This window comes from Palaemon carinicauda, chromosome 6 (assembly GCF_036898095.1).
Source record: "Palaemon carinicauda isolate YSFRI2023 chromosome 6, ASM3689809v2, whole genome shotgun sequence".
NCBI lineage: Eukaryota > Metazoa > Arthropoda > Malacostraca > Decapoda > Palaemonidae > Palaemon > Palaemon carinicauda.
In genome coordinates, this window is record NC_090730.1 from 149886716 (window position 1) to 149904215 (window position 17500).

General features: G+C 31.8%; 1 protein-coding gene across 13 annotated transcripts in view; it reads left to right on the top strand.

Moving 5' to 3' along the window:
• Positions 1–17500, top strand: part of LOC137642719 (uncharacterized) — a 546468-nt gene that overhangs the window by 424328 nt on the left and 104640 nt on the right. For 11 of the 13 annotated variants that reach the window (XM_068375540.1, XM_068375533.1, XM_068375537.1 and 8 more), the window contains 8 exons: positions 2490–2614; positions 4340–4533; positions 5352–5491; positions 6925–7020; positions 10702–10875; positions 11442–11626; positions 14594–14739; positions 17043–17145. In XM_068375540.1, the coding sequence (XP_068231641.1) occupies positions 2490–2614; positions 4340–4533; positions 5352–5491; positions 6925–7020; positions 10702–10875; positions 11442–11626; positions 14594–14739; positions 17043–17145 (1163 nt within the window). Of the gene's footprint in view, positions 1–2489; positions 2615–4339; positions 4534–5351; positions 5492–6924; positions 7021–9019; positions 9056–10701; positions 10876–11441; positions 11627–14593; positions 14740–17042; positions 17146–17500 lie in introns of all 13 variants that reach the window. The other 2 variants (XM_068375541.1, XM_068375545.1) reach the window with 2 other exon arrangements.

Genomic DNA, 17500 nt, shown 5'->3' on the forward strand with positions numbered 1-17500 from the left:
CATGGAAATTAGATCTTGGATTACTTGAAATCTAACTTTTTTATCGTTAAGAATCTAAATTGAACCTTAAGAGATTATAATCTGAAATTAATTCGTCTGTTTACCTTTATTGCAATATAAATGAGATCATCATCAAATAAAATTCGGAAGTTGAATCCAAAGATTACAAATGAGTAGAATATAAAAGCCATTCAAGACAAAACTATTCTTTAACAAAACCGAAAATACACAAATCTTCATTTCAATGGAATTACACATTACCAAAATATTTCTATTGGCGTTTATCTGTCTTTTCTTGCTTTTTGCATGAAAAGTTAGAATATAATATACTAAGGCCTATATACTGGTATATAGACTAATGTAACTGAGATCTATATAACTCTAACTACATATATGTAAGTGTGTGTGTTTTGTATATGCATACATGTATACATATATAGTATGTAAAATGAATACACGTATATTCATAAACACAATTATACATATGTAGTATACACACATCTCTCTCTCTCTCTCTCTCTCTCTCTCTCTCTCTCTCTCTCTCTCTCTCTCTCTCTCTCTCTCTCTCTCTCTATATATATATATATATATATATATATATATATATATATATATATATATATATATATATATATATATATATACATAATCGTTTTATCTTACTGTGCCAACGATTTATTTCGCTAACAGCGCCATCTTCAGATAAGAGAAAGTAATCATTAAAATAAATAGCACAAGCTCGTGTATATAAAGCGTATAAAATACTAAATATTGTTCATCTGACAACTGTTTTTCCAATTAACCTTCTTCCTATAGTTTATCCCAATGGTCGCTTTTCTTCCAAGCTTTAAAATTCTGAGGATATGTTCAAACGACGTCTTCAAAACTGACTTGAATGAAAGAGCAACGAAAAGAATCCGATGCGGTTTGGAGAATACTGGTTTTCCTCCGCATTAAAAGGAAGGACAATTACAATGAATTACTACTGAGGGGGAAAGATGGACGTTTAGACGCAGGGATGGATTTGTGTTTTTTTAGAGCTGTAACCATCAAATTCGTTTGATTTAAATGTTTTGGAAGGGTGACAAAACTCACAAAGATATCTGCCATCCTGATCAATACATCTGAGCCAAGACAGCCATATTATTTCGGAGTCTTAGGATTTGTTTGCTATTTACCATGAACACTGCTTTAATGTTGACATAAGAAACGAAAACAAATAAAATAACAGATATATTGATTCCTTTACACTATTATTTCTTTATTGTGGAATGTTAACAACGGTACTTGAACTTTTCCACTTTCTTCCAACACTTGAGGCTTGCAAAAGTATTTATACAGTAATATCTTATGCCAATTTTCATCGGTGCAAGATTTTCTAAAAATGCTAAGAAATCCTATTAATAACGACCTTTACAGGCAACGCAAAATGCAAATTTGTTCACCAACCACCCTTTTTAATTTACTATTTTCTTGTAAGCCTCGGTCAGTGTTAGTTTCTCATCTAGACGGGTCAAAGAATCAATATAATTCTACCTAACCTATAAAACTATCGAAATGTGTTCTTAAGAACATACATACAGACATACATACATACAATATATAAACCGTGTACACATATATAAATAAATATATATATATATATATATATATATATATATATATATATATATATATATATATATATATATGCGTGTGTGTGTGTGTGTCTATAAATTCAACTATTAGATTCCTCCTCTTTACTTAATTGGTCGTAACTCATGGTCCTCAGACTTTAAAAGGGGTTTATCCAAGACCTACATGTCTTGGGTTTATCGATATCTTCTTTAGGAGGTCAAGCCTCTCGAGCGTTCCTAATACTTCCCAATGGCCCAAGATCAGCTGTGTGGAGAACGCGAGTTTTAAACGTTGCAAGTACCTTACAAGTACCAGAAAATGGCTGAGAGATTTATAAAGTATTCTGTATTTCTGAAGAAACGGGCAAAATTTAAGATACGGAAAGGTAGATGCTTTTGTTGTAAGATATGCCCTACATTCTTTAATACTGTCAGCCGTATAGAAAGAAAATTTTGCTTCTTTGTCAACGTTTACCCATTTAATAGGTACTACAGTGGCACAAGTGAAGTTGATCTCCACATAAGAATCTGGATCGAATTTCTTTTCAGTTGGAATTCTGACCATATAACTGGCACAAATTTACTGTTTATTTTAATAGAACTAATTCAATTAACTACTGTATTAATTTCAAATTGTCATTTCACGAAAAAAATTGTTTTATTATGTATTCCGCGTATTTAAGAACTTAGCTCATTGATAATAGCACACTGGTGATATAACCTATACAGATTTGGACCTCTACAAATGTAATAAGTCCACTATGGAGTGGATACAATATTGATGATGATAATGGTGATATAATTACTTTGTCCCTAACCACCTTGATGGTTTATTACTGGAATGTTCAAGTGACTTACCGTTTCCATTTGCAGCTACTCGTGGTTGAAAGATGGAGAGCCGTTCAATATCGAAGAGGAAGACGATGGTAAAAACCGAGTCGAGATGGTTGAAGGGGAAGGAAGTTTGGTCTTCCATGACCCAAAACCTGGAGACGAAGGTGAGAAAAATGATCATTTTATTGTTGATATGATTAATGAAGAATTCTAAATTTCTCTGAGATAATAAATCTCAAAAGTACAATGAACTATAAAGTTTGATATTTGATGGAATGATATCAAAGTTCTGCAGTTTGGTCAATCTATAAGATTAAAAATAAAATAAAATAAAATAAAAGGTAGCAATATTTTTTTTAAGCTGGATTTATCATAAAATAAATAAACTTCCAGATGGAGATTATCTAGCAAACTTAATAGCACAGAAGTGAATAGAAAGTAGTTAAGGCACATAGACATAAAAATTGGTTAGAGTAAAACATTACAGTATTTCCATTATGTTGAATACCCTCTCAGAATAACCTTAAAATAAGCAGTGGAACACCTGACCTTTATACAAATAGTAATGGTCCCCAAAATACCATAACAGCTTTTCCCTTCTTTGATATATAAGCAGATTTTTGGTAAATTAATGTTTCTCAATTTCATTCAACTTTTTATACTTTTTCTATTTTTCTTTTTCCAGTGGTAAGTCGTGCATCAAGTTTTCAATATTAACTGAAGAAATCATATTAAATATTCCTTATTGCTATACCAATTTTCTTAGGATATTTTGGGTTTTATGTCACACCCATCTTCAGCCGGCGTACAACCTGGGCACAAAAACATCCATGACCAGATCATATGATACAAGTATATGGGTATGTTAATAAATACCTGAAACATCCTTGATAAAGTTGTCAAATTATCGTTATTCTTATTGCAAGTCAAACTATATCCCCATTTAGAAAATTACGAGCTATAAAGCCAAAGGCCCCAAGGATGGAAAACAGCCCAATACGGAAAAAATGGAGAAGTGTAAACACTAAAATAAGTATACTTTCCCCGGTGAATATTTGAAACTTAATACACGAAGTAACCCTGGGAGAAAATGAAAGAATAGAAAAGCCAAGTAAAATAATTATTTCTTCAATTCGTCTAGATTACCTTACATTTCCTTTCCCCAAATGATGATGGAGATATATCGTAATTACTTTGTCCTTAAACCTACCTTGATAGCTTGTTCCTAAGCTTATGCTCTAGGAATAAACCTCTGAGTTTATATTTGATTAAGATATCTCAGTAAAGTTGAAACTATAACATTACAAAGAAAAGATGAACCTTGTACAATCCGGTCAAATATTGTGGTCTGAATTTTAATTTCAAATAAGAAATCTCGTCATTTTTTGTCCCATGTTACACAAAAATACCATCTTCTTTGAATAATGTACATTTAGAGGATGTGCTAGTTATAACTAAACTCATGCAATGTTGAAAAAAGGCAGTAAGTTAAAAATCTCGAAAATCCATTATTACTAAAATGTTGCCTTTTTAGTATAGCTTAGGATGCCATTATCAATAATAAGTTGGGGTCCTGTGGCACAAGGTTCTAGGTTAGACTAGTAATAGATTATTAATGTCAAAACAACTGCTTCAAATCATACTACAGTATAGAATTTATTGTATAGGCTTACTGGACCAATAAGATAATCATGCTCACCAGTATATAGCTTTATACCTCAATTTCTTGTTAACTTTGAAAGATGCTAATAATATATGCTTAGTACTTTGCCAGTTTGCTGACTCTCTGAATCATACCCTCAATCATCTTATGACCCAAGTCCTTTATCTTATTGAATAAAAGTATGAATAACATTATCGACGTTTAACCTTTTGTGCCCCTTTCGCAGGTGATTATCAGTGCATAGCAGAAAACAAGGTGGGCAAGGTCCACAGCGACGTTGCTATGGTCCGAAGAGCTGTTTTGGGTAATTTCCCCAAGGGTGATCCTCGAGTGGTCACAGCTGCCTTGGGGCAACCTTTGGGACTCCCTTGCACGCCTCCTGAGGGATATCCCGAGCCAACTGTACATTGGGTTCTGCAGGTAAGCTTGTTTTAATTCATTTGCTTGAATCTTTGAATAATTTTCTTATGTTTAGATAGCAATCGGAGTAGACATCACAAAAAAATCCTAGTTGCTATAAATCTAATTCATGTTCATTTATTTGAGTTTATACATGTACGTCACTGCTGCATTCTATATTGCCTTGATGTAACATACGTTGATAATTTATGCATTCTCTCTTTCATTGGGCTTCACAACCATATGTACTACTCTTACTAATATATATATATATATATATATATATATATATATATATATATATATATAAATATACACATATATACATATATATATTTTATATATATATATATATATATATATATATATATATATATATATATATATATATATATATATATATATATATTTATATATCATCATCACCATCTCCTCCTACGCCTATTGATGCAAAGGGCCACAGTTAGATTTCGCCAGTCGTCTCTATCTTGAACTTTTTTTTTTAAAGCAATGTTTCTCCATTCATCATCTTCTACTTCACACTTCATAGTTCTCAGTCATGTAGGCCTGGGTCTTCTAACTCTTCCAGTGTCTTGTGGAGCCCAGTTGAAAAAGAATAATATATATTATATATATATATATATATATTATATATATATATATATATATATATATTATATATATATATTATATATATATATATATATATATATATATGCCCCCGTGTATATACACCCTATAATTATAAATGTATATAAACATGCAAGTGCAATAGATAATAAATTCGGCAACGAGAGGCTCAATTATCACATGACTGACAGGGACTTTAAACTTAACAGAATTCTGACGGTTCCCTACGCAGTCTGGACTCTCCCCGCTTGACAGTAGATGAAGAAGGCACCCTATGGTTCAGTTACATCACTAAAGAGGATGCCTCTGAAGATGCCCTCTACGCCTGCGCTGCTTCTTCTGCTACCAGGTACGGAAGAGAATCTTTCCTGCATGAATTTTCCAAATATTTCTCTCGACTGAGGGATTCAAAATATCTATTTTCATTAGAACATTTGAAATGTTAAATAGAATATCCTTTTATAAGAGCAGCGTCATTTACTCCTGGATTAATAGGATGATTTCTTAGGCAACAGCTCAATCAATAAGGAAAGCATTTAAACCTAATGTCTCGGATAATGCAATGCTTAGTTGCAAACGAATCCCTTTCACTGTGCAGTAACCTGCTAAATATAATCGGAAATTCTATTGCCACGCCAAGAATTCTCTCTGCCGCAATTCAGTCAGAGGCTCTTCATGATTCTTGCACTAAAATTTATGAAATTCGTTAGTAAACTATTTTTCGATAAGAATCAATTACATTATGAGGTTGACCTTTACAGGGGTCACCTTTCCTACTGACAAGAATTCCAAGTAGTATTAATAAAGAAGAAATTTGACGGTGATGGGTTATGAAATAAAATGTTTATTTCTAATTGAAACATGGAAAAATCATGCAACTTAATCCCTTTTGAAAATTGTAGTTTCGAATGGTAAAGATTTTAAATAACCATTTTCTCTTATTTACATCCTCGTTATTCATATGTGAATATTACACAAGGTATTAGATAAAGGTCTTTATCAATTTATTACGTGAAATTTCTTTGATTAAAGAGAATTTTTAGATTCATCATAAATGAAAACTTCGAGTTTCAATTCTTTTTACAATAAAATGATACTTATTAAGTATTTCCTAGCAATCCTTACATTTATATGACTATACCGATATAAAACTTGATCAAAAAAAAAAAAACACCGAGAAATTTGTGGTACAAACTCTTGAAGCAATACTCATTATAAAATGCCCCCTCTAAAATATTCCAGTACTCTGCTGATGTTTAAATACCACAAATGTTATAGTGATGTTTAGATATCCCAATATTCTATTTATCGTTTAGATATCCCAATATTCTACTGGTGTTTAGATATCCCAAAATTCTACTGCTGTTTCGATATCCCAATATTCTACTGATGTTTAGATATCCGGATATTCAACTGATGTTTAAATATCACAATATTCTACTGCTGTTTAGATATCCCAATATTCTACCGAAGTTTAAATATCCCAATATTTTACTGATGTTTAAATATCATAATATTCTACTGATGTTTAGGTATCCCAATATTCTACAGATGTTTAAATATCCCAATATTCTACTGATGTTTAAATATCCCAATATTCTACTGATGTTTAAATATCCCAATATTCTACTGATGTTTAAATATCCCAATATTCTACAGATGTTTAAATATCCCAATATTCTACTGATGTTTAGGTATCCCAATATTCTACAGATGTTTAAATATCCCAATATTCTACTGATGTTTAAATATCCCAATATTCTACTGATATTTGTCATACAGTTGGTACCAAATGTTCCTGGTACACGGCGAAGAAGGAGTTCCAGAGGTGCACGAAGAGGCTCCAGATAGTGGTGACGTCACGTCTCTCAATCTGCCGTAGGCATAATTGAGTGCAATTGTTACCCTTTGATTTTACTTGTTTTTATTTGTGTGTGAGTTTGAGTGTGACTCATAGAGGAAAAAATTAGTTATTTTCTTTTTTTTCTTTTATAGTGACTAACAATAAGTATTTATCTGTTGGTGCTTCAAGTACTAGCAAAATGTTGGTTTATAGATCTATAGTGGCACTATCATGTGAGCTGATACCTACACCTATGATTGCATCAACTGCTTATTTCCTTCTCTGGGATTTTATGGTGTTCCTAAGATTGAATATAATTTGGATAAGTTCCTACATGACTTATGGTAAATTATATATATATATATATATATATATATATATATATATATATATATATATATATATATATATTATATATATATATGATATATACTGTATATATATATATATACAGTATACACACACACACACTTTTGATATATATATATACACCTGTATATATATATATGATATATACTGTATATATATATATACAGTATACACACACACACACTTTTGATATATATATATATACACCTGTATATATATATATATATATATAAACATATATACATATTTATACATATATATACATATATACATATTTATTTATATATATAAATATATATATATATATATATATATATATATATATATATATATATATATATATACTGTATATTTATATATATATATGTTTATATGTATATATATATATATATATATATATATATATATATATATATATATATATATATATATATATATATATTGAGAGAGTTATTAGTGATGTCAACGTTAAGGTTTCCTAAGGTTATTAATATATACCGTACTGTATTATTTCATCTTTATAGAAAAGAAACCAAACAGATAATTATATATTTTGTATTCAGTTATTTCAATATTTTCACTCTGCTTTCGTATACCATGAAGTGAGTATGAATAACTTCATAATCATCTTCAGAAAACGATCTCCTTGTGTTCAACTCTACGAACAATATCAGAATACCTTAAAAAGCTGTTTAGAAAATTCTGCACATTTACGAAAAAATTACCTACAGATAGATTATTCTTTAACGATAATGTTGAAAAAAAAAATACATTCCTCGAAGTAAGATAAAAAGAACTAAAATAAAATCCGATTCTACATTGCTCATCCTTTAGTGAGAATCGGAAGAAAATTGAATTATTTAAAAGGGCATAGTCAAGCAATTCCATTACATATCGTTCATTCGCAATATCTAGCTTACTTATATATTAACTAGATTTCGCTGTAGAGAAAATCTTCTAACCTTTCTCGCATCATGTAGCTTAGAAGCTTCAGTTAACCTTAGTTGCAAAATACCAACTAGACACTAAGATTTGACAGAACCAAAATATGTTCACTAAACAGTAGTTCTCAAGATCTATAGTAATCCAAAAGTTACGTTGGCATCAACTAAATTCTGTTGTAGGAAAAAAAATATATTTTGGTATTGTGTTCATGTAATATGGACTGAAGCCGAATGAAAAAAAAAATTAGAATAAAAAAAATGATTCATTAGAAATCATTTCATGATTTAGCCATTTCTAGTCCAAGGAAATAAATATTCCTACTAGATTGAAAATTAAATTTATCAAAATATTACAAAAGAAATTAAATAAAAATTTTTGACATTATTTATTGTTAACTATAAATATATGTACGATTATGGAAATAATAATAATGATGTAATTTACGTATATAATATAAATTATAATAAACTAATATTAAACAGAAAAAAATATTCCAAGTATTATAGGAGAAAACATATCGTTATCTACTGATTGAAAATATCACCAGATATCTTTGTCATAATATTCTTATCCTCGAGAAAGATTGCGATGATTCCCCCTTTAAATATTCTGCATGGGTTGCGCGTGTTCCTTCCCAAGTAGTCTGCTTGTGTCATAGAGTGGGAAATCTAAACCTTGTGTTGTTTTTCAGTTTTGTTTTCGTCTTATTTATGGTTCCAGAGTGAGCAGAGTTCCCGTCATCGATATATACGGGAGGTAGGATATCAAGCTCGTATTTCCCTTCATGTCCTGCTCTGTACATGCCACTCTTCAACATAATTATCAAACCGTCCTCTTTATTTTAAGGCGACTCGAAAGAGAGCAATGTACTAACAGTCTCATTTTCTTACAGCACGTCTCACCAGACAAGAAACACAAAAACTGATTCTTGTGGCTGTCTCTGAGCACTAACCGCATCTACATATTCCTAAAAAAAAAGGTTTTCGTTACCACTAACTATATTCGCGGCAGCTTTAAACGTATAGATTGTAATAAATATCTATTAACACATCTCTTGTTTCTCAGGTAATTTCTTTCAGGCTGAACAAAACAGTGCTACTTAACATGAATTTCGGAGCTTAGGATTGTGACGCCACTATACGATGATTTTTATTACCGAACAGAAATCACTGGTATGGAAGCTTACGTTATAGGCGTCACAAATCTCAGCACTGTTAATGGATCTGTCTAATATCCCACTGTCACCTCATTAACATGCCATTGGCTTTTAGCTCTTTTAATGTACATCAGTAATATTTGGTAGAAACAATACATTTCTTTCAGCTTACATTGAATGCAACAATTGATACTTAATAATAACGAAACTTACAGACGGAATTTACCATACACATATTTCATTGACCCAATATCAAGATGATTATTTCTCAAATCTGTACCTTGGTGAATTCCAATTTATTAGAACCACGTATAACCTACTTATAACCATAACTATTCTAATGGAATCTTTCAAAAGTAGTAAGAATACTGCATAGCATATATTGATTAGACTGGTACCACAAGATTATGCATTTTCTGTCTCTCAATTTGAAAACGTATCTTACATTTACCTATCATTAAAAAGTATATGAGTTGTATGTTTCACAAAATTAACTGCTGCAATTTTCAGGTAAAACAACACCAAGGCTGTCAGTTACCTGTCTTCTACTGATACAAAACTAATAAACAATATAGCAATACTTATACAGATATGATTTTACTTAGTAATAGATGACTAATAAGTATATTTTAGAAACAATAAATGAAATTACTAATCATATGAGATGTCCCTTCTTTGCTTATGCTTAATTCCTTTTCCTCTAAACTTGAACTGGATATGTTGAATTGGTTCAACTTAATGAATAAGTATTTTCTGTACTACCAAAGCAATTGCTAGACGGCTTTCAACAAAATATCAATGTGTTTATCGTATACTTTTATCTTTCAATTGTTTATAGATCACTTTAGGAGTTGTCAAGTATTATCTGGGAATACTTTGATTAAGTTAAGCATGTAAATTATTCCTAGAGTAACAATGACACATTATTCACATTATTTATAGCTATAGCTAGGAGTTCTGGCAAGTGACAAAGTCTATGTGCTCTATATAACAATTGTTCAGTGGTATTTAAATGCAATTGATTAGGGGTACCTAAAAATTAATTGATCAAGGGTACCTTAAAAAAGAAATTCATCGTGGGTACCTAAAAACCAATTGATCAGGGGTACCTACAGACAACTCAATGAATGGCTGAGGTATAAAAATTTGTCAGACCAAAGTCAAGAACATGGATAGAAAATTTGGTTGTTATGTCACTTCTTCAAATCACAGTAATATAGTCTACATAACTAAACTGACATTGCAGGACCGAGTACCGCATGGGCAACTGGGTTTATCTCAACGTCAGCTATCCTGACGACGACGACGAGGTCACACTACCGGAGGCCCCTGTCGCCCCTGTCAAACAACACGTCAGCGCCCCTGAAGTGACCACTTTAGCCGGAGAGGACGTCAAGCTGTACTGCGTCTATGGAGGATAGTAAGTCTGATAGTGTTACCTATATGATGTATCTCGATGTTTCGATGAAGAGTTTTTGCTAATTTGTGAAATTTTAAACAACACACATTTATATATTAATATTTGTCTGTTTTCATATGTATGCACATTCCATATACATAGAGTATGTGTGTGTGTATATATATATATATATATATATATATATATATATATATATATATATATATATATATGTATATATATATATATATATATATATATATATATGTATATATATATATATATATATATATATATATATATATATATATATGCATGTATGTGTATAAACATATACATACATACACACACACACACACACACACACATATATATATATATATATATATATATATATATATATATATATTTATATATATATTATATATATACATATTCATATATATGTATTTGCATATACATACATATACATATTTGTATACACATATCCATACAGAATTAATGCATAGGACATTGGAAAAGCAACCCACCCTTCCCTCTCACCTCATCCATAAAACGATTTTCTAACAACAAAAATGTCTTTGCAGCCCAGTTCCCACCGTGAAATGGTGGCGTGAGAGCCGTGCCGACGTGGAGAACGACCAGCTGGAACACAACGGCAAGGTCCTCTCCCTTACAGACATCTCTGAAGAAGACATGGGCTCTTACTACTGTCAGGCCAGCAACGAGGCTGGAGAGGGAGAGACTCACCATTTCACAGTTTACGTCGAGTGTGAGCAAGCGATTCTGGTTCCACACCCTCTAGATACGGCTCCTTTTTCCTTTGCCTGCACATACACCGAGTAGTCTGGCCTCTTCTTTACATATTCCTCTTTCCTCATTCACCTAACAACACTAAGATAACCAAACAATTCTTCTTCACTTAATGGGTTAACTACGGCACTGTAATTGTTCAATGGCTACTTTCCACTTGGTAAGGGTAGAAGCTCTTCTAGGACATTCCAAAATCAAACCATTTTTCTCTTGGTTGAGGGTTTAATCTTGGAGTTATGGCATCCTGCTTTTCCAACTAGGGTTATAGCTTAGCTAATAATAATAATAATAATAATAATAATAATAATAATAAAGATGACCACAGCAATCTCGAATAACCGATTGAATCCTTGATTGTACAATAAATTGTACAAACAATATTATGTAAAGGGAAAAGCGTGTAAAATAATGCATGTATTGGATACTGAGTCCTCTGTGCAAGTGTACAAAGAGGGTAAAGTGGAAAGATCTGTAGTTAAAGTATAAATGCAGCAGTGACTGTTTAGTTGCTAGTTTCATAAAATGCTACTCCTGTTAGGGGAAATGGTCTTCATATTACACACACACACACACACATATATATATATATATATATATTTATATATAAAAATATGTATATATTGACGCAAAGGGCCTCTGTTAAATTTCACCAGTCGTCTCTCATGAATTTTCCCTGTTAATACCAGATTTGAGTGATTTTGATATTTAGGGTTCCCGTGGATTAATACTTTATATATATATATATATATATATATATATATATATATATATATATATATGTATGTATGTATATATATATATATATATATATATATATATATATATATTTACTTATTTATATATATGTATATATATATATATTTACTTATTTATATATATATATATAATATATATATATATATATATATATATATATATATATATATATATATATATATATATATATATATATATATATATATATATATACATATCACCTCTTGTAACTAAATGAGGCTTCTAACTTTTCTTCCCTCCATTTCTATCTCCTCATTTTAGTATCTTAATTATGGCCACACTAGTTTTTCCTCCTTTTATGGTTCTTTCCTATTGATATCTTTCTTCCAATATATTTATTGGGAGTATGTTATGAGGACATAGTAATAAAAAACTCACCCAAGAATGATGTGTGGTAACAGGTCATTTAGAGCATACCGCAACTACATATTAAATGTCTAGAATGTCAGGATGCCAGAGAACTTCAAATCAATCAATTAATCTAAGTAAGATTGTTATCTAAAAGTAATCGTACCTAGCATGGCGTTTCCAATCCTCTAGGTATCTTATATCCAAATGATAATTACGGAGACTGACAAACATCAAGAAAGAAATAAACAAATGAGTAGTCCTCGTTTCTTCTTAATCTGAATATCTACTTGACTTTATATTCACAACCAGCCTGGATCCGAGACCCTATGAATATTATAATCAACCTCTAGTGAATTAGAAGTTTTATGGCACAACAAACCTCCCTCACCTCTCTTTTTACCTTTTATGCTTCTGTTGTCCTATTGTCTCGACCTTTCGTTAAGTCCTATTGTTCTCTCTTTCATTGTTGTCCTGTATCACAAAAGAATTAGTGGAAAGTACGAACGAATGAAGTACTGTTGATAAACAAAATATATATTACAGACAAAAATCTTTACTCATAAAAATAACCAAAAGAAAACGGGGTGCATAAAATAGAAATCCATATTCAATTGTATTCAACATTATTGTTAGTGAAAAAAAAAATCTTTCAATTTTATTTATAGTAAATATCGATTTCATTATTCTTAAGACGCTACTTGAGCTATACGTTTGTTCCTTATTAATCTGCTACTCATTACACTTAGGAAGAGACTTGAACTTCAAAAGTAAATAAAGTCGCGTGGTCTTTTACGAGCACATACTCTGATCAATCGTTACTTAAGCCAATTTGTCTTTTAATCATTCAAAAAAGTTAAGTAGTTAACATCTTTTCTGAGGGGAATTTACTGTAATTTTACTAAACCGATTAAATGAATGACATGTATTGTATAGGCACACCTGATTACTCCTCTTATTGCTTTGGTTTCATCCTTGGGATTTATCATTGGAGCTTATCACTATTATTCCTTGTTAAGTCGAACATTAATTCATTTGTAGATATATTTAGATTTTTTCTAGGAAAGAGCTTTTTATAGCCCAACTCATTCAAGGCACGAGATCTTCTACCAGTGTAGATGATAAGTTATTTTATTACAGTATCTAATCTTCTTTCTTCTTGCGCCATTTAAATTTATTTCTTGCCTTATTTTGTCCTTTGATCACCCTGGTTTCTTCATTTATTCTATCCTTGATAATTTTATTTCTTCTCTTTGTGCATTTGTCATAATTTCTTTTGTCTGAAAATTATCTTGTATCTTTCTTAATTCCTTTATCGGCTTCTTCCTTACATTATTTTTATATATTGAATGCATTCAGTTCTTTTACTTCGTCTGCTGAACTTTTGGTTATTTCATTAACCTGACCCACTGATCGCGTTTATTCTACCTTACTCTACTGGTCGACTCGTTTCTTCCTTTGACCATTTATAATCTTATTTCTCTCTATGCCCACAGCTCATCTCGTTTCTTCCTTTGTCTAAAAATAACCTTGTTTCTTGTTTTATCGTCTTCCTTACATTATTTTTATACACTGAAGGCATTCAGTTCTTCCTTCACTTCGTTTGCTGAACTTTTTGTTACTTCATTAACCTGACCCATTGATCGCGTTTATTCTACCTTACTTTACTGATCGACTCGTTTCTTCCTTTGACCAATTATCATATTTCTTTCCATGCCACTGTTCATCTTGTTTCTTCCCTTGTCTATCAATAACCTTTCTTCTTGTTTTACTGAGCATTAACCTGTGACCCATTTTTCAGCCGCTCCTCACTTCGTGGTGGAACCCGATTTCGTCAACTTACCAGAAGGAGAATCAGCCATTTTCCACTGCGAGGCTCGCGGTGACCCAGAACCAACCATCACTTGGACCAAGGATGGAGAGGTTATGGAGTCGCACGACACAACGGTGAGATACAGAATATACTTAACTTTTTACTTTGACAGCTGCTTTTCCGGTCCCATGCAGCAGGGGAACCCCACTCTCTACAGGACCTCCACTGTCGTTTTACCTTGTTCGTTCAGAGTATTTAACATTTCATATCACGTATTGTTCATTTACTGTTAAATCGTCACTGTTATACGATTGATGAAATAAGAAAGTCTTCCGTTTCCTCTTGAAAGCCTTAATGTCTTCAATCATTCGGATGTTTCGTGTGAGCTTATTATAGACATGGGTTTGTTAGTTTGAGTAATTTACGTACTGTCTAGAGTAATACTACTTCCTATCCTGTGGTGGTCGTGAAGTAAATTAATGGTGTGATCATATTGTTCCCCATTAATGTGATCACATCCTGATCGCCAATAACAATAATTATAACTATTATAAATATCATTACTATATTTTTATCATTTCAGACTTTTTCTTTACGCCCCAGTACTAGTAATTTTGAATTTTAGATCCTCACTAAACCTTTGAGGCTTGTTTGTAAAAACCAATAATGAAAAATATCAACTGGAAGAAGATTTTCTAGTAATAATTATGGAATAAACAACTCACATTCTTCTATTTTATTCTCTGATATAATTTTCATTTGATTACATTTCAGTCTCATGGCTTTTATGAAGCATTAGCATTATGATGGCAAAGCTATCTAATATAATATTGAATATTATTTTTCTTTTATTTGATAATGAAAGAACATTTGAAATAGAAATTCTGGGACTAAACGCATTGGAATAACTTCCCTGGGGTATCCGGGCCACTAAGGAAAGCGCCCATAAGCTTATCTATTCCTTCCATTTATTGCAGTTTTGATTACTGATTTATAGATTAAGCTTTCAAATTTTGCATTTCAGACTTCTTCTTTAAGCACCAGTATTAGTAATTTTGAATTCTAGATCCTCACTAAACCTTTGAGGCTTGTTTGTAAAAACAAATAATGAAAAACAACTGGAAGAAGATTTTCTAGTAATAATTAGGAAAAAACAACTCGCATTCTTCTATTTTATTCTCTGATATAATTTTCATTTGATTACATTTCAGTCTCATGGCTTTTATGAAGCATTAACATTATGATGGCAAAGCTATCTAATATAATATTGAATATTATTTTTCTTTTATCTGATAATGAAAGAACATTTGAAATAGAAATTCTGGGACTAAACGCATTGGAATAACTTCCCAGGGGGTATCCGGGCCACTAAGGAAAGCGCCCATAAGCTTATCTATTCCTTCCATTTATTGCAGTTTTGATTACTTCTTTATAGATTAAACTTTCAGATTTTGCAACAAGAGCTTATAGAATTGCAACACTCATTACCATTATAAATCTTATTGAGCATCAAGTATGCATTGGATATAAAATGTGGGTTTCATGTACAATATAACACCGAATAAAAACCGAAATATGCAAAACAGCCCTTAAAGAAATATACCGCCGGTAGCTTAAGTACACGTCAGAGTAAAGGCCAGTTGTTATAGATTCATTGAGCCATGGCATCAGAAAATGGGCCTTTGAAAGGCGACCAAACTATTCAATGAGACGCTTCAGGAATTCTAGATATGTAAAAAAAATCTTCTCTAAATCTATTATAATACCGAACTAACTAATGAATGGGGAACGGTGATTGGACCTAAATTGAGTGGAGAAAGTGTTTCCATAAAACAGACAATGCTGATGATGACTCGTAAGTTTATCCCTGAATAACATTTTAGCCAGGGAAGAAAACCAGGCTTTGTTGAGGACCTATTTCAGTATTTGTTAACGGCGCTTTAGCTCAAAACTATGTGGAAATTAGTGCAATCGCTAAGATAAATAAAAATGTCAATGTTTTCCAAAATATGAGGGGTACATTCAGGTTAACATTCAGCAAAGTAATAGGAATGATAGGCCCTTTTTCCATATATAGAAACAATTTTAACATCAGCTATTCACTCTAATATCATAGTCAAAACTAAATTTGCACTCGGACCAATATCCTTATGAACGATCGATCTCTGCCAATAGTTTCCTTCTCGCCCTTTCGTAGCCTGTGCAGTCTATCTTCTATAATTAAACATTAAATAGTGCCATGTCACATTTCATAGCGCCCTTTGTTATGTATTTATTGTTTCTAGTTGTTTATGTATTGAATACTTTGACTCAATATAAAAACTTTAATGTCCAATAGATTTATTCATTCAATATTCCCTCGATCTTTCTAATTAATAACCATTATTGCAAAGATGACAGGTCTTAATACTGAACTTACAATCCCACTCATCCACAGATCGTCTTCGACACCCTGAGTCTGGACCACAAAGCCGTCATATCTTGCAATGCCTCCAATGACCATGGATACGTCTACAAAAACGTCTACCTCAACGTTCTGTGTAGGTCTTACTCAAGTTTAAGGTTTAGAAGCCGTTCATGAATGGCAGAGACAAGGGACAGTGGCGATGCCATATCTAGCAGGACAATGCCCTTGACACTGACCATATATACCTAAGATCAGCGCTGATGACTTAGCAGGTAGACCTATAGGCTCCCCAAAACACTCCATCCTTAGCTCACAAGGATGGCGAGGTTGCAAACAATACAAGAAACTATCGAGCTTGAGCGGGACTGGAACCCCAGTCCGGTAGATCACCAGGCATGGATGTTTTCATTAAATCACCAAAACATCTATATTCTCATGTTTACCTACTTCATGAATATGAGGATGTCCCATCTGCCTCTGTAATGGGT